This window comes from Polypterus senegalus, chromosome 10, assembly GCF_016835505.1.
Source record: "Polypterus senegalus isolate Bchr_013 chromosome 10, ASM1683550v1, whole genome shotgun sequence".
NCBI lineage: Eukaryota > Metazoa > Chordata > Cladistia > Polypteriformes > Polypteridae > Polypterus > Polypterus senegalus.
This window is the reverse complement of record NC_053163.1, coordinates 133938750-133959121: the sequence shown is the minus strand read 5'-3', so window position 1 is coordinate 133959121 and position 20372 is coordinate 133938750. Positions and strand designations below refer to the sequence as shown.

General features: G+C 41.5%; 1 protein-coding gene and 1 long non-coding RNA gene across 3 annotated transcripts in view; one reads left to right on the top strand and one right to left on the bottom strand.

Moving 5' to 3' along the window:
- Positions 1-2522: 2522 nt before the first annotated feature.
- Positions 2523-20372, top strand: part of arhgef18b (rho/rac guanine nucleotide exchange factor (GEF) 18b) — a 66587-nt gene continuing 48737 nt past the window's right edge. Inside the window, exons 1-9 of the mRNA XM_039766743.1 lie at positions 2523-2615; positions 2847-3265; positions 3388-3520; positions 7644-7755; positions 7842-7899; positions 9965-10009; positions 10157-10237; positions 10352-10457; positions 10544-10694. Of these exons, the coding sequence (XP_039622677.1) occupies positions 2559-2615; positions 2847-3265; positions 3388-3520; positions 7644-7755; positions 7842-7899; positions 9965-10009; positions 10157-10237; positions 10352-10457; positions 10544-10694 (1162 nt within the window). The 5' untranslated portion in view covers positions 2523-2558. The remainder of the gene's footprint in view (positions 2616-2846; positions 3266-3387; positions 3521-7643; positions 7756-7841; positions 7900-9964; positions 10010-10156; positions 10238-10351; positions 10458-10543; positions 10695-20372) is intronic.
- LOC120537651 lies at positions 2526-20339 on the bottom strand. 2 transcript variants are annotated; one of them, XR_005635366.1, is made up of 3 exons: positions 20207-20339; positions 14678-14888; positions 2526-2604 (listed from the first exon to the last, which is right to left on the bottom strand). It is a non-coding gene; the product is annotated as an uncharacterized LOC120537651 (long non-coding RNA). The 2 variants fall into 2 exon arrangements; XR_005635367.1 differs by lacking the exon at positions 20207-20339 and adding an exon at positions 17644-19089.

Genomic DNA, 20372 nt, shown 5'->3' with positions numbered 1-20372 from the left:
TCGATTGAAGAAAAAGAAAATGAGCGTCAGAAAAACGCTAAAAGAGAAAGACTCAGAAGATCAAACCTTAGAAAAAGTTGCCATTTACTTGCCAGAACCAGTACTCAGCCACGGTCAGTTATATGTTGCATTATCAAGAGTTAGAAGTTTTCCAGATGTTGTTGTCAAGGTTGTAGATGGTCCTGAACAATCAATCAATCAATCAATCAACATTTATTTATATAGCACATATTCATACAAAAAAATGTAGCTCAAAGTGCTTTACAAAATGAATAGAAAAATAGAAGACACAATAAAAAATAAACATAAGTCAACATTTATTAACATAGAATAAGAGTAAGGTCCGATGGCCAGGGTGGACAGAAAAAACAAAAAAAAACTCCAAAGGCTCTTTGTATTTAGGGTTTTCATGGAAGGACTTGAAGATGATGGTCACGTAGACTTCTGGATTTCAGTCCATCAATATTGGTGCATCATGATGCTTTGAGTAGGTGGTGGTGGCGCAGGCCGCCACCACAAAGAAACCGGAAAAAGAAACAGAAGAGAGAGTAGGGGTCAGTACGGATTTTGGAGCCACTGTGAATAGTTATTATGAAGAATTGAACATACAGAGTATCAGGATTAAGTTAAAGTGAAGTTATAAAAAGGCCATGTTACAGTAATGTGTTTTCAGCAGTGTTTTAAAGTGCTCTACTGTATCAGCCTGGTGAATTCCTATTGGCAGGCTATTCCAGATTTTAGGTGCATAACAGCAGAAGGCCGCCTCACCACTTCTTTTAAGTTTAGCTTTTGGAATTATAAGGAGACACTCATTTGAAGATCTAAGGTTACGATTTGGAATATAACGTGTCAGGCATTCCGATATATAAGATGGAGCGAGATTATTTAAGGCTTTATAAACCATAAGCAGTATTTTAAAGTCAATCCTGAATGACACAGGTAACCAGTGTAGTGACATTAAAACTGGAGAGATGTGCTCGGATTTTCTTTTCCTAGTTAGGATCCTAGCAGCTGCATTCTGCACTCGTTGCAAATGATTTATGTCTTTTTTGGGTAGTCCTGAGAGGAGTGCGTTACAGTAATCTAGTCTACTGAAAACAAAAGCGTGAATTAATTTCTCCGCATCTTTCAATGATATAAGAGGTCTAACTTTACTTATGTTTCTTAAGTGAAAAAATGCTGTCCTAGTGGTCTGATGAATATGCGATTTTAATTCAGATTACAGTCAACGGTTACTCCTAAATTTTTTACTTCCGTCTTAACTTTTAATCCTAGTGCATCAAGTTTATTTCTGATAACCTCACTGAATCCATTATTGCCAATTACTAAAATTTCAGTTTTCTCTTTATTTAGTTTGAGAAAATTACTATTCATCCATTCAGAAATACCAATAAGACATTGTGTTAGTGTATCGAAAGAGTCGGAGTCATCAGGTGCTATTGATAAGTACAGCTGTGTGTCATCAGCATAGCTGTGGTAACTCACGTTGTAACCTGAGATAATCTGACCTAACAGAAGCATGTAGATTGAGAATAACAGCGGACCCAGGATAGAGCCTTGTGGAACACCATATCGGATATCATGTGTCTTTGAGATTTGATTACCACAACTCACAAAGAATTTTCTCCCTGCCAGGTAGGATTCAAACCAATTTAAGACACTGCCAGAGAGGCCCACCCATTGACTAAGGCGATTTCTAAGAATATTGTGATCAATGGTGTCAAATGCAGCACTCAGATCTAAGAGGATGAGAACAGATAAATGGCCTCTGTCTGCAAACTGCAAACTGAACAAGGCAAACTGTTGCCAAACTCAGACAAAATTTTTACAAGAAATGTTGTCTGTAATGAAATTTTATAGAAACATTTCATGAGGTACCTAAATATCTTCTTCAGATATTGTGTCTTACAGATTGCTACAAAGTTTTACACTAAGGTAATATTAATTATACTTACTGTATTGTCATATACGTTTCTATTTTATTTTTATTATTATTTTACTTTAGGCTTCTTGCAAAAATATTTTTGACAAAAAAAAATTAAGACAAGAAACAGAATGAGGCCAAGGTCCCTTGCCATTTAATATAGACTGCTTCTACTAATGTTGATGCACTACTGTTCTAGCGCCCGTTAGTGTAACGGGCTTAATGTCTAGTTGAAATATAAAAGTCTATTCCAGTAGAATATTGTTCCGCTCATATCTGTTAGGTTCTTCTACCACCCTTGAAATCCCCATGTATGTGACAACTGTCCACTCATGTTGTTTACAGGACATCTGCTGATCTCTTAATCATCTTCTGCTACATTCTGTGTATTACATCAACCTTCCTCATAGTACATTCTAGTCTTTTATTCATGTAACCATTTCAGTAATTCTCTTCATGACATTTCTAAAACAAATGCTTATATATTTCAGTATGCACTGCAAAGCAAAATACTTAATTATTGTTACCTCCAAATTATTCTCTCACTCAGTCTCATCATATCCATGCTTTTTGCTCCACAGGGTCGGAATGCAAGCCATGCTCTCGAGAGTACTCCAACACTTCCTCAGCTTCCATGTCCCCTCCTGCAATTGCAGAAGACATCTTCTTTGGCAGCACATCTGAGGAGAAGGCAGGTGCATTTTAAGAAATATTTTTTTCTTTTCGTTTTATAAATGTTATCTCTGCTGTATAGACCTGTCCAATTGGCTCTGAAGCTCTGAGGTGGAGAGCCTGGAATATTGACAACTGAGAGTGATTCATTCCCTTTCATTAAATAAAGTCCTATTCCTATATCATCTATAATCAGATCAGAGCTCCAAGAGGAGCATTTTCTTATTGCATCTCATTCTGTCCTTTGCAGGATGACTCTTCATGCGACATTGACTTCGAGGACAATGTTGTAGACAGTCAGAGCAGTGTCGATGACCTTCTTACACTGGATTCTGCACTTCATGGTAGCGAGTACTACAAAGACCTGGGCATGCCTGATATCATGCAGCAGCCCACCACCACCGATTCTTCATCCAGGTTTCTGCAGGCCGAAGTCAACAGTAGCTCATGTCCTGGGTCACTATATTCTCAGGGAAGCTCAAACCCTGCTGAAATGGCAAACTATTTCACTTTTGAGGAGCGTAGTAGTTCAGAGGATTTTCATGACCTGAATGGAGCTGAGGACACTGGGGGAGAATGTGACATGTTTCCTATGCTGGTCAGATCAATGTCTACATCAAGAAGACACAGCTGGGAGGCTCCTCTCTCGCCAGTGGGCATTGGTCGCAGGTAAGCAGATACGTTTTTCTTGACTATTGGGTGTCTTCTGTTTAATTAATGGTACACATGAATACCTCAGTGGCAGATACTTCTACTTGAAGTAAACTACCTTCTACTTTTTGCCACTTCAGGTTAAGCCTTGACCCCACTGCAATTGAGAGCGATGAAGATCAACGGAATGAAATTATCTCACAGATACATCCCTTAGCCCTTTGCCCGGAGGCACTCTCAGAATCTCCTGAGGCTGCTGCCACACATAGACTGGTAGGCTGCCACACTGTACGTGTCTGCATGTGGAATGGCGGTGAATGGAGAGAAGAACAGCTGTACACACCAGTTGTCACTTGCTCTGATGAAACGCAAGCTGGTTGTTATTGTGGGAAGCTTGTTCTAGCACAGAATCAAACCATGCTTGCTCACAGTTTTCCACCTGCCTTTTGACGCTAAACATTCTTGTGTGTCTTTGTGTCCCTTCGCCTTCATGTATTGCCCATTCCTCTCATCATTTCCACTGCGAGCCTCCATCTCCCCCCTACTCTACGAGTGGGCTTCATTTTCATAAGAAACGGCATCAGTTAGTTTAATTAATTTGTATCTAACTGATCCAAGCATCTAATGCAGTCTCTTTTTCAGTGACATCAGTGCTCATATATGCACTTTGACATTTTACATGTGGTCATTCGGTTAGTGCTTTTATTTATTAAAAGCAACATACATACTGTGACTGCATGTTGTAATTATTTTAATGTTTCTAGTTTTGGAGCACTGGCAGTACACAGTGATGTGAAAAAGAAGGTACAAGCCATGGAAATGGCTGACTTTTTAACCTATTGGAACAGGCAAACATTAGATCTTCAGGTAAACAGTGACTACAGATAAAGGCGATCTACTGGAACAAATGACATGGTGTATTCATTCTTAGTCTAAATTAACAAAAATGCAGATTTGTCACGTGGAAAAAGTAAGTCCATCCGTTCATTTATCAAGACTTGAAATCCATCAGATTAGAATCAGGCGCTCCAGATGAGGTGCACCCTCTCTTATTTAAACCACAGATATCTAGGGTCTGGTGTTTTCTTTGCTATTGAGGTGTGTGGTGTCATCACACCAAGATCAAAATAGCTCTCTAAGGCCCTCAGAAAGAAGGTTGATGAAGACTGTGGCACTGGCAAGGGCTTTAAAGGTTTTCACACCTAGTTTGTTTGAAGCTTTTTTTTTTTTGAGCTCTGGAACGATTGCCACCAGAGTCCGGCTCATTTAGATGTATGTGAACACACTAATTGTACTCGGGTGTGGACCAAAACAACTGTATAGAGACCGTTTGAAAATGGTGGTCTCGGTGTGGTGCCAATGATTAGAACCTACTTAGGTAGACTCTGTCTTATACAGACTGCAGATACTGATGGTGTAGTGCTCGTTTGCTGTTGACATGTGTGGTGTCATCATGCCAAGGTCACACAAAATGTTTCTGATCATCAAACACATTTAACCATTAGTCAAATATAACACAAGTAAACACAAAATGCAGTTTTTAAATGATGGTTTTTATTATTTAGGGAGAAAAAATCCAAACCTACATGGCCCTGTGTGAAAAGTAATTGCCCCTTGTTAAAAATAACCTAACTGTGGTGTATCACACCTGAGTTCAATTTCCGTAGCCACCCCCAGGCCTGATTACTGCCACACCTGTTTCAATCAAGAAATCACTTAAATAGGAGCTGCCTGACACAGAGAAGTAGACCAAAAGCACCTCAAAAGCTAGACATCATGCCAAGATCCAAAGAAATTCAGGAATAAATGAGAACAGAAGTAATTGAGATCTATCAGTCTGGTAAAGATTATAAAGCCATTTCTAAAGCTTTGGGACTCCAGCGAACCACAGTGAGAGCCATTATCCACAAATGGCAAAAACATGGAACAGTGGCCGGCCGACCAAAATTACCCCAAGAGCGCAGAGACGACTCATCCGAGAGGTCACAAAAGACCCCAGGACAACGTCTAAAGAACTGCAGGCCTCACTTGCTTCAATTAAGGTCAGTGTTCACGACTCCACCATAAGAAAGAGACTGGGCAAAAACGGCCTGCATGGCAGATTTCCAAGACGCAAACCACTGTTAAGCAAAAAGAACATTAGGGCTTGTCTCATTTTTGCTAAGAAACATCTCAGTGATTGCCAAGACTTTTGGAAAAATACCTTGTGGATGATGAGACAAAAGTTGAACTTTTTGGAAGGCAAATGTCCCGTTACATCTGGCGTAAAAGGAACACAGCATTTCAGAAAAAGAACATCATACCAACAGTAAAATATGGTGGTGGTAGTGTGATGGTCTGGGGTTGTTTTGCTGCTTCAGGACCTGGAAGGCTTGCTGTGATAGATGGAACCATGAATTCTACTGTCTGCCAAAAAATCCTGAAGGAGAATGTCCGGCCATCTGTTTGTCAACTCAAGCTGAAGCGATCTTGGGTGCTGCAACAGGACAATGACCCAAAACACACCAGCAAATCCACCTCTGAATGGCTGAAGAAAAACAAAATGAAGACTTTGGAGTGGCCTAGTCAAAGTCCTGACCTGAATCCAATTGAGATGCTATGGCATGACCTTAAAAAGACGGTTCATGCTAGAAAACCCTCAAATAAAGCTGAATTACAACAATTCTGCAAAGATGAGTGGGCCAAAATTCCTCCAGAGCGCTGTAAAAGACTCATTGCAAGTTATCGCAAACGCTTGATTGCAGTTATTGCTGCTAAGGGTGGCCCAACCAGTTATTAGGTTCAGGGGGCAATTACTTTTTCACACAGGGCCATGTAGGTTTGGATTTTTTTTTCTCCCTAAATAATAAAAACCATCATTTAAAAACTGCATTTTGTGTTTACTTGTGTTATATTTGACTAATGGTTAAATGTGTTTGATGATCAGAAACATTTTGTGTGACAAACATGCAAAAGAATAAGAAATCAGGAAGGGGGCAAATAGTTTTTCACACCACTGTAGTTCATCGTCTTGTCTTTTTATTCCTTCTCATAGTTCATCCTTTAATCGTCTTCTGCTGTTTGCCTGATGGTTAGCTGTTCTTCTTTTTCTTTCTGCTGTTATGGTGATTATCACTTGGTTTCTTGAACACTTTGCCATAAAAGCATGACCATTATATTAGACACATTATGAGCCTTTATGGCCACCAGGTTTCCACTTGCTAAAATTTTATATTTGGGATTACTGCTTGCTTGCTTATGTGTCGCAGTATGTTGTCCTCTTATCTTTCTCATTCATCGTCCCTTAATCACCTTCTGCAACTTATCACTTGGTTTCAATCACTTTGCTGTAAACACACAATTTACAGGTTACTTTGTGATCCTTTTATGGCCACCAGGTTGCCACTACCTAAACACTCCCAGCCAACACAGGGCACAAGGCAGGCCAATCCCGGGCAGGGTGCCAACCCACCGCAGGACACACACAAACACACCCACGCACTAGGGCCAATTTAGAATCGCCAGTCCACCTAACCTGCATGTCTTTGGACTGCAGGGAGAACCCGGGAAGCGAGGCAGCAGCACTACCACTATGCCACCCCTACCTAAACTACCTAAACTTTTATATTCAGAATTGCTTTTTGCTCGTCTATGTGTTTCATTGTCTTGTCTTCTTATTTTTTCTCATTCTCAAGCAATTAATTGCCTTCTGCGATTTGCTCAGCAGATGTATGTGCACTACTTTTTCTTTCTGCTATTATGGTGGTTATCCCTTGGTCTCTCATGGTAACCAGGTTTTCAATTTCCAGAACATATCAAGTCATAAACATTTGATTAAGACCAAGATCAAGGTTCTAGCCTCATTAGTTCATGGCTTATCACATGACAAGTGGACAGACTTTTGTATTTCATATACAAACACAGATGCCCATTTTTCATTTCACTGCCACAATTTCCTGCCATACCTCTGTCTTCTTACACACAGACCCAGCTGGTGTCTGGCTCAGTAGTCTCCTATCACACCTGTGCTCCTACACGGCCATTCCCTAACACTCTGCTAGTATGTCTACCCATAACAACACACGTCTTCACTCTAGCGTAATGCCTGTTTCACTTCAGAGTGCGGTCTGTACTACCGCTAAATTTGAAAATCACTACAGCATCTACCTGAATGACATATGGCTAAAGTGAAAGCTTTGTGTGATGCCAAAATGTTTGTTTATTGTGGCCCTGTAGAGGGGTGAAATTGTGAATGGTGGTTGGGAGGTGCGAATGAGAAATCCACTGTACTCTGCATATGTGAGAATGCAATGAAACAGGTTTTTCACTTCACACTCTCGGCCCCTGCCCTGTGTGCTGCTCCTTCTCACCCACTGACAATCTTCACTTGATGCTAAACCACACTTCTTTTCACCAGGAAACAGAAGACTCTGAAGAGTACGACCTATCAAAGTCACCTATGCGAGTGCCAAACAAGGTGGCTGCAGATCACCTGCCATGTAGCCTAGAGACAATTCCTGTAGTAGAAGGTCAGTGGCCATTATTTGGGCCCTGTGTTACTTGATTCTAACATTGAGTGGATTATTTAATTTCTAATTCCCTTTCTATATTTTAGGAACAGAAAGAGAAACAGAACTGGGAAAGAGGCCGGTGCCAGAGGAGCAGAGTCGCATGTATGTTGCCTATAGAGTGCAGGGCTGTTGGGCATTCTAAAAATAAGCACTGCCCTACTGAATCATGGAAAATGAGTGTCAGAGAGTGGCTTCTCATTTTCTGTGTCACCCTGAAGGTGCATGTGCACAGCAAAATCACCAGTTTTAAATTATCACTTAGAGTAGGGGTTTGAAACTCATTTCTGAGAGAGCTGCAGTGGCTGCAGGTTTTCATCCCATCCACTTACTTAATCAGTATCCAATTACTGCTGCTAATGGACCACACTTTAAACAGCTAACCCATATAAGTACACATACTATCATACTGTTAACAGTAAGAATTGACTTCTAATTAAAAAATTGCTTACAGAGAAAGTCTGAAGCCATTCCAGCTGCTGTTGTACCAGTGGGAAGTGTGCAAGCAGCACTGTACTAATTGTTAACTGGCAGTGGGTTCAGGAAAAAAAAACAAGCAATTTAGGTTTTAGAATCATAACAAGCGATTCAGTGAAAATGACAGCAACAAGGTATATTTCATTAACCACAGTAATTGGCTGCTAATTAAGAAAGTGGCAGAAATGAAAGCCTGCAGTCACCATGACCCTAAAAGATCTGTGTTTGAGAGCCCTGACTTGTAGTGTACAGTGGAAATGCTCTTTCCATATATATGTCCATCCATCCATTATCCAACCCGCTATATCCTAACTACAGGGTCATGGGGAACACTGGACCAGCTCTACACCCTGGCTAGGGTCCTGGAGGAGGCATGGGAGTTTGCCCAACCAGTCCACGTGTGTTTTGTGGATTTGGAGAAGGCATTCGACCGTGTCCCTCGTAGCATCCTATGGGGTGTGCTCCAAGAGTACGGGGTACAAGGCTCGTTGTTACAAGCCATTCATTCCCTGTACAGGAGGAGCAGGAGCTTGGTCCACATTTCCGGTAATAAGTCAGACTCGTTTCCTGTTGAGGTTGGACTCCGCCAGGGCTGCCCTTTGTCACCGATTCTGTTCATAAGTTTTATGGACAGAATTTCTAGGCGCAGCCGAGGAGCGGAGGGGGTCTGGTTCAGTGACCTCAGAATCTCGTCTTTGCTATTTGCAGATGACATGGTTCTGTTGGCTTCATCAGACAGTGACCTCCAGCTCTCACTGGAGCGGTTCGCAGCCGAGTGTGAAGCAGCGGGGATGAGAGTCAGCACCTCTAAATCCGAGGCCATGGTTCTCAGCCGGAAAAGGGTGGAATGCTCTCTCCGGGTTGGGAGCACAGTACTGACTCAAATGGAGGAGTTCAAGTATCTCAGGGTCTTGTTCACGAGTGAGGGAAGAATGGAGCAGGAGGTTGACATACGGATCGGTGCGACATCCGCAGTAATGCGGGCTCTGCAACGGTCCGTCGTGATGAAGAGAGAGCTGAGCCAAAAGGCGAGGCTATCGATTTACCAGTTGATCTACGTTCCTACCCTCACCTATGGCCACGAACTTTGGGTAGTGACCGCAAGAGCAAGATTGCGGATACAAGTGGCCGAAATGAGTTTTCTCCGAAGGGTGGCTGGACTTTCCCTTAGAGATAGGGTGAGGAGTTCAGTTATCTGGGAGAGACTCGGAGTAGAGTCGCTGCTCCTCCGCATTGAGAGGATTCAGTTGAGGTGGTTTGGGCATCTGGTTAGGATGCCCCCTGGACACCTCCCTGGGGGTGTTCCAGGCATGCCCCACTGGGAGAAGGCCATGGGGCAGACCCAGGGCATGCTGGAGGGATTATATCTCCCGGCTGGCCCTGGAACGCCTCGGGGTCCTCTCAGAGGAGGTGGCCGGGGAGAGGGATATCTGGGCTTCCCTGCGTAGGCTGCTGCCCCCGCGACCCGACCTCGGATAAGCGGTGGATAATGGATGGAAGGGTCACGGGTATCTGCTGGAGCCAATCCCAGCCAACACAGGGCGCAAGGCAGGAAAACTCTGGGCAGGGTGCCAGCCCACCGCAGCATATATACGTTTCTTACCTTAATACTTTAAGAGTTTATTTACCACTGGTGATTTTGCTCTGTATTCTTTCAGATATGACATTCTCCTCCTTGTGTTATCTTTTGCAGGCTGATGGTCCAACAGGTGTTGGAGGAATTAAAACAATACCACGGGTGAGTCCAAATCACTGTCTAAAATCTAGAATGAGAAATACAGGGCCTGCCACCTCAGGGTAGTAGACACTGTCTTTGCTCTAGAACTCCACCAGCGGAGTAACTGTACACCCCAGTTCCTCCTTATATGAACTCTCTGTTCCCCAGGGCCAAGCAGAGAACTGCACAGTCAGCTGGCAAGCAGTCAACTTCACAGAATGTGACCTGGTACGAGTTCCTCTCCAATGAGTAAGTGCCCCTTGTTGCCAGAGAAGGGTGAGTGGTGAGAAGCCTTCTCAAACAGGAGACTAAGCTGCGCAGCTTAGGCTGCCTAGCTCAGGTGTTCTTTTGCCTCATCCACAGACAGGATGAGGAGGAAAAGGTGGACAAAGTGGAAAAGGGAACCAGAGTGAAACGACGGCTGAGCTCTCTGAAGAACAGAGTCACTGGCTCCTTCCAAAAGGATAAGGTGAGATTGAGTTTTGAGGGCTTACCCTTGCTGCTGTCACCCCTAAAGAAGTATACTTGAAGATTACTTTTTTTTCTATCTTTTAGGGTAAGAATCGTGAAAAAGAAAAAGAGAAAGAGAAAGAGAAAACAAACACCAGCACTGAGCATCAGCTGGCCCCAGGCACTTTCTCCAGCTGGGCCACATGCACGCTCTGCAGCAAAGTACTGCAGAAAAAAAATGGGCTGCAGTGTTTGAGTGAGTACCCCGCATGGCTTTGGAATGGCATTGCTTTTTCACTCCTGCCCACCTAAAGCTTACCCCTGCACTGTTGTGGTTATTGCCTTCGCTTTCTGCAGCTTACAAAGCAAACGATGGAGGGTGTTAGCTTTTCTTCCCAAATTACATATACTGAAGTGGACTGACTTGATTTGTGCTTTTCAGTTTGCATCCTATTCCTCCAAGCCATATTGGTTTTGTTCACTGGCTGCTCCTGCTCCATTGGAAACTTACATAACTGTGTTTTCTAAGAAAGCTTTCAGAAGTAAAGTACAGTACGAAGCCTTATCTTTGACCAGGCATGAAGACAAATAGTAGATGTGGTATCATAATGAGCTTTCACCCTTCTTGCATAGGTGAGGTTAGAGATTTAATATCACGCTTGAAGTGGAGCAACAACTAGACATTAGAAAAGCTGTAGAGATCAGTGTCAATATTTATCGAGCACCTCAGAATTACTCCTCGGAATGGCATTTATCCTATCCTGGAGATGGGCTTGAGAAGCAGTTATGAAGCGTCCTGCACTAGGAGTAGAAGTTCACGTTTGAGAACGTACCCCGCTGAGTTACAAAGTAGTACTTATGATCATTTGGCTTTCTTGAAAATATGATGATGGTTTGTAGTTTTCTGATACTAACACTAAGGATTTACCACAAAAAAATGATAACAAAAATAATAGTAATATTCACAGCAGATGAAGGAAGAAAGCATTCACCGAGAAAAGCGCCCCGACAAAGCTGCGACCGACAAATGAGCGCCGACAAACCCGCTAACTGGTTTTCAACAAATGCGTGCCGATAAAATCGCGAGAGAGGCCAAGAAAGTGGGACGCCCTTGCTGCAATTCTTCCTACATATGCAGGCCGTGATTAAAAGGACTATCTGCGTGCCGTGCTGATGGCATGCCGCGTCTCATAATATTGACTTCTAAAATAAACATTGTTATATATGCTTTAAACTAGTAATTCATATTTAATGAAACTTTCGCGATTTTGTCGGAGCGATTTAATCGACGCTATTTTATCGGCGCGCATATGTCTATCGCGCAAATGTCGGGTCACAATAATAAGGTAGGACTTTGTGCCAAATTGCATGTAATTGTCAATTCCTAATAACATCAAGAATAATACTGTAACAAGAACAAGATGGAAAGACAGAGACACGCAAACAAAACTGAGAGTTAAGCCCGATAACTGGCACATTTATTTAACAACGACCCACAGCCATACTTTCAGAAGAATCTCCTTCCTGCTGTTATGGCCATGGTAAACACCTCGTAAAGTAACAGTTACACCAAAACTAGCCACAGCACTGTTTCTGAAGTTGCTTTCACTCCTCCAGTGCTTCCGATTGTCCTCGACTGTGTCGTGCCACTATCTGGAATCACCCCTTATCTTCTGTGAATCTCTAACTGTCAATTGCCCCAGGAGTCTCCATCTGCCTTCTTGAACCTTGATGGGCTGGTAAAGTGTAATACGAATATTCCAGGGGTTCATGAAATGCAGAGCTTAGCGTAGTTGCATGACATTTCACTGTCAATCACCATTCTACCCCGCCAATCTTCAGGGTAATAGGCTGCTACTACAGTACAGTTTGCATTCATGAGCACCTGTGTGGTGATACTATGATATCACTCCTATGTGTGCTCATCCACACCTGGGACAATGATCTTTATGTGCATGCGAATTTGCCTGAATGCAACTTGCTTTAACATACCTCATGGAGTGGTGGGAATTTGTATGAATCTGTGCATTACCTCAAGCATTACAAGGCTGTTCAAAGTTTGGTTCAAAATTCAATCACAAATTATCACTGTTGCAAAACTGCATTTTACATGTAATGTTACCAACACTTTCATTTTTGGCAAACAGCGCATGGCTTCTAACATATAAGATTTGTTACGAATATTATTCCATCTCTGTCAAATCTATCTTCTAATAAGTTCACAGTTGTCCAGCATTTCCGAAACATTCTGCCTTTCCCCGAATGTGTGTTTTGATCACTGCGTAAACAACATCTTATGGCCTCTCTTAATAAGTTAGAACAATCCAACAGCACAAGCTCTCCTAAATCTTGGTGAAGTTAGTAGTTTTTTAAAAATAGGAAAACCGATAAAATGCTATCACTCCTACTCCAAAGAGTAGGACCATATTTGTGTCACTCTGAGATTTTTGAGCCCATTAGGGCTATTTTCCTACTCAAAGACACTTAATAAATATTGAACAGGTCTGAAACCCAAGGACCCGACTGTCCTAATATAGCTTAACAATCATGCTAAAGACGGACAAGGGCAGAAAGCTCTTTTGCAGTTTTCACAGTAGCATGCAGACCTAACATAGAAGGAAAGAGCCAATAGATAGATAGATAGATAGATAGATAGATAGATAGATAGATAGATAGATAGATAGATAGATAGATAGATAGATAGATAGATAGATAGATAGATAGATAGATAGATAGATAGATAGATAGATAGATAGATAGATAGATAGATACTTTATTAAATAAAGGCCTCTCATCTTTTCAAAGCTAAAGGGACAGCAAACCAGGCTAGCACATGATCTGCAGCACTTTGAGAAATGATGAACGATGGAAAAGGGGAGTGGTGATAAAAGGCTGCCATGCTCACACCTCTGTGGTGCCTCAAGTGATCCTGTGTTCCATTTTAAAGAATTGTTTTATTTTCTCATTCTTTCTTTACATCATCTGACAAACATCTTCCCCAAAATTGCTAAGGGATCCTTCACTAACAAACGACCAAACAACAAGTAGGCTTTCATATTTTCCATGTCTGATCCTTTCTTTGCCTTATTTTATTCAAGATGATCTGATACACTAGATGCTTGCTATTCTAATTTCTTGTGTTCATTAAGGCTTGCTTAAGTTGAAGATCAAACTTTCTGAGTGTGTCTTGGTCCTCGTGTTGGTGCCAGGAGGAATGTTTCATCCAAGTAACTTTCAGTCGTGGGCGTATGTGTGATTAAAAGTCATCTGACCGAAACCTGAAAGAAACAGGCAGATACTAGCGGGCCACCTCTCTGTGTGTGCCTTGCTTCAGGGAGTTGAACAGATGCATATGAGCAACTGTCTATGAGGGAGGGTGTGTGTGTGAGTGTTTATGGGAGGGTGGTTCTGAGTAGTATTACGGTGCCGCAGTGCACATCACCCTCTGTAGCTACAATCAGGGATGAAAAATGTACAATAGATAGGACTTGGTGTCCATCTTGAATCACAGTGGGTTACCCTAAGAGAATTCTGACCGAGGCCCCTACAAGGGTTTTTGCTGCTCTTGTCTATCTATATATAACCTGCTCAGCCCTTTCTCTTGTGTAGGCAGCTCCATCTCATACCTTCTTATACACCTATTACTACTTTAAACCTTGAGGCTGTTTCCATCCATTTGATTTCAAACCCATTTTATTTTCATAACAGGCATACAGTACTGAGAGAGCTTTAAAAGCTTTCTGACACACACAAGGTACTCTGTATGTACCCTTTTAACACCGTTTCTTTGTTCTTTACTGAAGGGTTTCCAATAGCAAAATACAAAGCCAATGCAACAAGGCAAATTACAAAACTCTGCTTGTCCTATTAGAGCCCTGTCACTAGTCACTCATACTTTTCTTATTTGAAAGTTTTAAAATATTGCGTTATGTTATTGAAAATGAATGTGACAGACTATTAAGCTACTTGGCAACTCTAAACAGGCCTGATGAGTGTGCTCTGCAATGGACTAACCTCCTGCACAGAGCTAGATCACATCTTGGTTCCTCGATTCTGACAATAGTGTTAGCACCCAGCAACCCTTAACTGGACAAAGTGGTTAGGTGATAGACAGAATATTTGACTAAGTTTAAATTGGACATGTAGGTTTAACATAATTCAAGGTGTGTTTAATTTAATTTATTGCAGATTACAGTTCTGCTGCCTCGGAGTGCCGATTTTATTCCCAGCTGAGCTTACCTGTACAATCTGGCAATGCTTCTGTGAGTTTTCCCTGTTTTTCTTCCATTGTCTAAAGACAAGCTGACTGGTGAACCTCCATTACACACAGGAATGTGTGAGTGGGGGAGTATGTGCTATGATGTCTATCCAGGGCAGGCTTTTGCTTCATTGTCCATAGATGTCAGGATACACTCGAGCCACCAATAACCTTCATAAAATATGTAGGTACCTGAAAGTTTAGAGATTTAAAAAATTCTGTTTAAAAACAGTGGTAAAAATTACATTTTTGGATGGATAAAATTGAAAATGTGACGGCCCTATGACTTCCCAAATCAAACATGACTGCAAGAAAAAAATAACCTAACATTCTCAAACCTATTTAATGCAATATAAAATAAAATGATAACAAAATCTATTCTAGCAACACTGTGCACAGCACAGGAGACAGCCCTGGATGGGATACTGGTCCATTCACACTTTCACAGTCACCCCAGAGGAATTTAGGTTCACCAGTTCACCTAACTTGTACATCTTAGGGAATGTGCAAAAAAAAAAACCAAAAAAAAAAACAGGAGTACCAAGCAGCCACTTGGAAGATATACAGACTCTGTATGGACTGAGTAGAGGACTTTGAATCCGGGAAGCTACATGTGCGAGACTACAGTGTTACCCACTGTATTCCTGCACTGCCCTCTTACTGTAGGATTAAAGTTGGACAGTTTAACATCTGTGGCAGAGCGACGTGCATTAAGCAAACTCCTGTCAATCATGAAGAATCCACTGCATCCACTGAACAGTGTCATCTCCAGGCAGAGGAGTAGCTTCAGTGACAGACTGCTGTCACCGTCCTGCTCCACTGACAGACTGAGGAGATCGTTCCTCCCCCACACTATGCGACTCTTCAATTCCACCCGGGGGAGTAAATGCGAACATTAATTTTATTTTAATTCTTTTCATTTTTATTACTATTTAATTTAATATTGTTTCTTTGTATCAGTATACTGCTGCTGGATTATGTGAATTTCCCCTTGGGATTAATAAAGTATCTATCTATCTATCTATCTATCTATCTCTATCTACTGTATAAGAGTAGCTTAACAAGTGAAGACCTTCTTTTTTATTTATATCTGAAATTTAATCATGTGATGGCGAATAAGCATACACATTGGGGCAAACAACACTGGATTGAAACCCACAATGCTGAAACAATAACATGCCATTCCCTACAAGATAAATACAATTAAGAAAAAAATAATAACTACACGTCCTTGACCTGTAACAAACCTCTTACTGTCATTGGTTACAATATCCATCCATCTATTATCCAACCCGCTATATCCTAACTACAGGGTCACGGGGGTCTGCTGGAGCCAATTGGTTACAATATGAAACAGCTAAATGACCTAAATTGAAGAAAAGATAAATCAGGCATGAAAAAACGTGTACGGTGACAACAGATTTCATTACTAGTAATATAAAATGACAGCAGCAAAGTGTAGCAGTGGTCATAGCTCAAGTTCCAGTTCTTGGCCCTGTCATAGTCTTTGTGCTGCTTTTATGTTCATAAAACATTTGTTGGTTTTTCTTTTCCTATATCCCAAAAGCATGTAATATTGGTTAATTGGGGACTTTGTATAAGCAAGTAGATATGTCCTGTATTGGACTGTTGGGTCTTTGCCCCTCCTGTATCCCAAACACGTGTTAATCCAGGACCTTGCTTAAGCAGATTGGTATGTCCTTTATTAGACACGCTAGATTTTTATTGCACACACAACATCTTCATCTTTTAAGCATTGGGCAGAAGCCATTAATAAGGCAAATAAAATGTTAGGTTACATAGTAAAAACTTGAATATAAATTGAGGGATGTTATGCTTAGACTAAATAATGCACTAGTGACACCACATCTGGAGTACTGTGTGCAGTTCTGGTCAGCATGGTACAAAAATACAGAGCAGTACTTGAAGGTTTGGAGAGGAGAGCAACTAAGCACATCCCAGGACTTGAGGACATGCACTACTGTGACAGACTCAGACTGTTAAACCTGTTTAGTCTCGAGCAGTAGAGACTGTAATCCAGGTCTTCAAAATTCTCAAAGGCATTGATAAAACCAATCCATCAGAATTCTTTCAGTTGAAGGGTGAATCACATACTCGAGGACACCAGTGATTACAAAGGAGAAATGCATTTAACACTGAAGGCAGAAAGCACTTCTTTGCGTTAAGAGTTCTGGGAGTCCACTACCAATGCATGTAGTTGAAGCAGAACCTTGACAACCTTTAAGAAGTACCTAGATTAGATACTGAGACAGATAAGCTATTAGCTAAACAAACGAAAACTGAATAAGCTCCTCTTGCTTGACAACGTTCTTATGGTCTTATGACTGCTTTCTCATTAGATTTGGGTTATGGCCACACATTCACACACTAACAAAAGGCTACTCTGTGTGTGTGTGTGTGTATGTGTGTGTGTGTCAGGTCCCCCTAAGCAATCTGGCTGGTCAGTCTGATTTATAATGATGAGGAAGTGCTGGGTAAGAGAGGTTGAGACACACAAGGACGAGTAAAGGAGTAGGAGGCATGCTGAGAGTCTGCTTCAAAGACAGGAAGTATTCGCAAGAAAACAAATGACGTTTTCACAGCGGGTAATGTGGGTCCATCTGCCACTGGTGGTAGTCAAAGCAAGGTGCCTTGAAATGACAGATTCTGAGAAGCAGGCTTTATAGGAATGCGGTTGTGAGAGAAGACACATGACAATACCAAGGAAAGGCATATGAGGAACACTGAAGGCACACATAGTACAGAAGACATCAAAGAGAAAACATTTTAAAATGTATTCTATTACCTGTCTTTGACAGGTAATGTGACTAGTAAACAATAAAAAGAAACTCTATTTTAATTTCAAAACCATAACACAGCAATTAAAACTGTCGTAGATACTCTCTGCCAGTTTAATACAAACAATTAGAAATTGTTATGCATTTACCCTCATCTTTTCAAAATCTGCTGCCAGCCATTCGTCTGTGGTTGTAGTCTTATTGATCCCAGTGAGGGCAGAACCACCGCCCCTTGTTTTTCCTGGGCTGTCCTGCAGGATGCTCCCCATTTTCCTGTCACACTGTTATTCTCCCTCACTTTGAAACTTTTCATTCCTGTTATTTATCAGCTGCCTTTTCACTTGATTTTGGCAAGTCTCACTCTGCAAGGAATTCTTTCATTTGATGGGTATCTGTAGCTGTCTGTCAGTTCTTGTGGTTTGTTTTCCGACTGTTACTGCTCGATAGTGTTTGTGCGTGGTGCTATTTTTCACCGGCCTGAGTAATTACAGTACACCCCAAAAACTGTTGACATTTTTCACCATATTTGAACAGGTAAACAGTAGATGTTCATGAAAATAGTGCCTACAAATGAAGGTGTTATACTGTCCAGTTCCTCTTTCCGGGTCATTCCTTGTTGGATTTGCTAGTGTGCTTTGGATCATGCTGGAATGTTCATTTCCAGTTCAATTCCACTTTGACTTAGGCAGATGGTCTAACATTCTCCTCAAGCACAGTTTGATATGATGCAAAATTCAGAGTTGACTCGATGACTGCAAGCTGTCCAGGCCCAGAGGGAGCAAAGCAACCCCAAACTATAACATTTCCACCACCATGCTTCACAGCTGGTATGAGGTTCTTCTGCAGAACTGCTGTCTTTGATTTGTGCCAGCTTTAGCTCTTGGGCTGAATTTGCGGGGCTGAGCAGTCATTTGAAATCTATGCCACTTGTTGATGATTTTCCTTACACTGGAATGATTGACTTCAAAACATTTGCCGATCTTTTTCAGGTGATTTCACAATCATAGTCCATTTGCTTTGTGCCACATTAAGAGATAATTACTTTGTTTCAGGCTCTGATTAGTTCGGTTGCATTTCACACAGCAAACTGAAGAAGGGGCCTGAGTTGCATCAAAAGCTTGTATATTGTAATCTTTTTAGTTATCCAATAAAATGTGTCACTTTGCTTGACTTCTCACTACACAGCAAACATTGAAGCAAAACAGAACTGACAATAATTAGGTTAGAATCTAACTCCAAATGAATGCCCTGCGAATATGTCGTTGACTTTGTTCATTGGGCAAAACCAGGTATTTTTCCATAAAAAATTGTCATGAACATTCATAAAGAGCTGTGCTTGTGCACTGTCACATTTGCAATGATTAACTGGTTTTATTTATCAAACAGAGTGCTGTAAATGAAATGTCTTTGATCGCATTACTAAAAGAGAACATGAAAATGTGTTATTTTGCATGCTACAAAAAGGCGACTCTGTGGAATGCTCTGCTGAAAGTATACAGTGATGTGCCTCAGGTTCATTTAGAGACAGTAGACATATAGGATGAATGTAATTTCACTGTATGATGTTGTGTATTTACTTTCCAATAGCTTGAAGATCACCTCTATTCAGGTTGTCTCAAATAACATTTCTGCTGTCTTTAGGCCTGTAAGTACAGTACTGGTTAATAATATTCACTTGAGAATGTTAATAGGCCACCCATTGTCCACATCTGGGTGCATCACTTACACTTTCAGTCTAAGATTAATAGGTTTGATTGTAAGTCGACTAAAAAAAGGCATTTGTTTCTCACCAACTCTGTATGCATTTTTTTTACACGGTCAACAGCTAACCAGTCTGATGATGAGAGATATAAAAATGCTCTCAGACTGAATCAAGAGCTAGAGTTAATTTGACTGGCTTGTGTAAATTGCTTTATGTAAACTTGTATGCATTTGTGGTTTTAAATTATGCCTGATTAACAGTACAAATAGTTCCTGTAATTAACAGTATTTCCTGTAGTTAGATCGGTTCCATCTCAGATCACATTTGTACCTCACACAAACCGCTCTAGGATTCACTTGGAACTGCACAGAGACAGCCATTTCCAAATGGTCTCTGTACAGTTGTTTTGGTCCGCACCAAAGTGCAATTAGTGTGTTCACACGCATCTAAACGAACTGGACTATGGTGACAATTGCTCCAGAACGCAAAGAAAACAACAACTGCTCCAAACTAGGTGTGAAAACACCTTTAAATCTCTTCCCAGACTCACAATCATCCCTCTTTCTGAAGGCCTTAGAGAGCTACTTTGATCTTGGTATGATGACACCTCAGTTGTTCAAGTATATCACCATTACATGTAGGAACTGCACGAAGATCTCCTGTTTTCCTGTTCACGAATATTGAAAAAGACAATTGCCATGGGGTGTACTTACTTTTTTCACTTGACTGTGTTAGGATATAGCTGGTTGGATAATGGATGGATGGATGGATGTATTTTAACCAAGAGTGGGAGCTCACACCGCGTTTCATTCCTTATCACAGACCCCTCGGGTCACAATCCAGCTGCGGGTCGGATTTATTATTTTAAGAGGGCGCACTTAAGAGAAAGCCCGTGTAACTTGACCCAACAGGTTCGCTGTCATTTGCGGGAACTTCTTAACAATATCAGAATAAATTACAGTCGTGATTCTGTTTGTTCGTAGCAAGTTCTCCTTCCAGTCACCGCTCACCTCGGCCTCCGTTTCCCTCCCTTGAGGTATAACGGCTTGTGTTTCTTTAAGAACCTCCTCCCTTTCCCGGGACGCTCTCTGGAATGCTGCGCGCCTGACTGCTCCCATAATCCACTGCGAGGAAGGGGACGTTCAGAGGAAGGGAAATGCAAACAGAGAGGGGGCC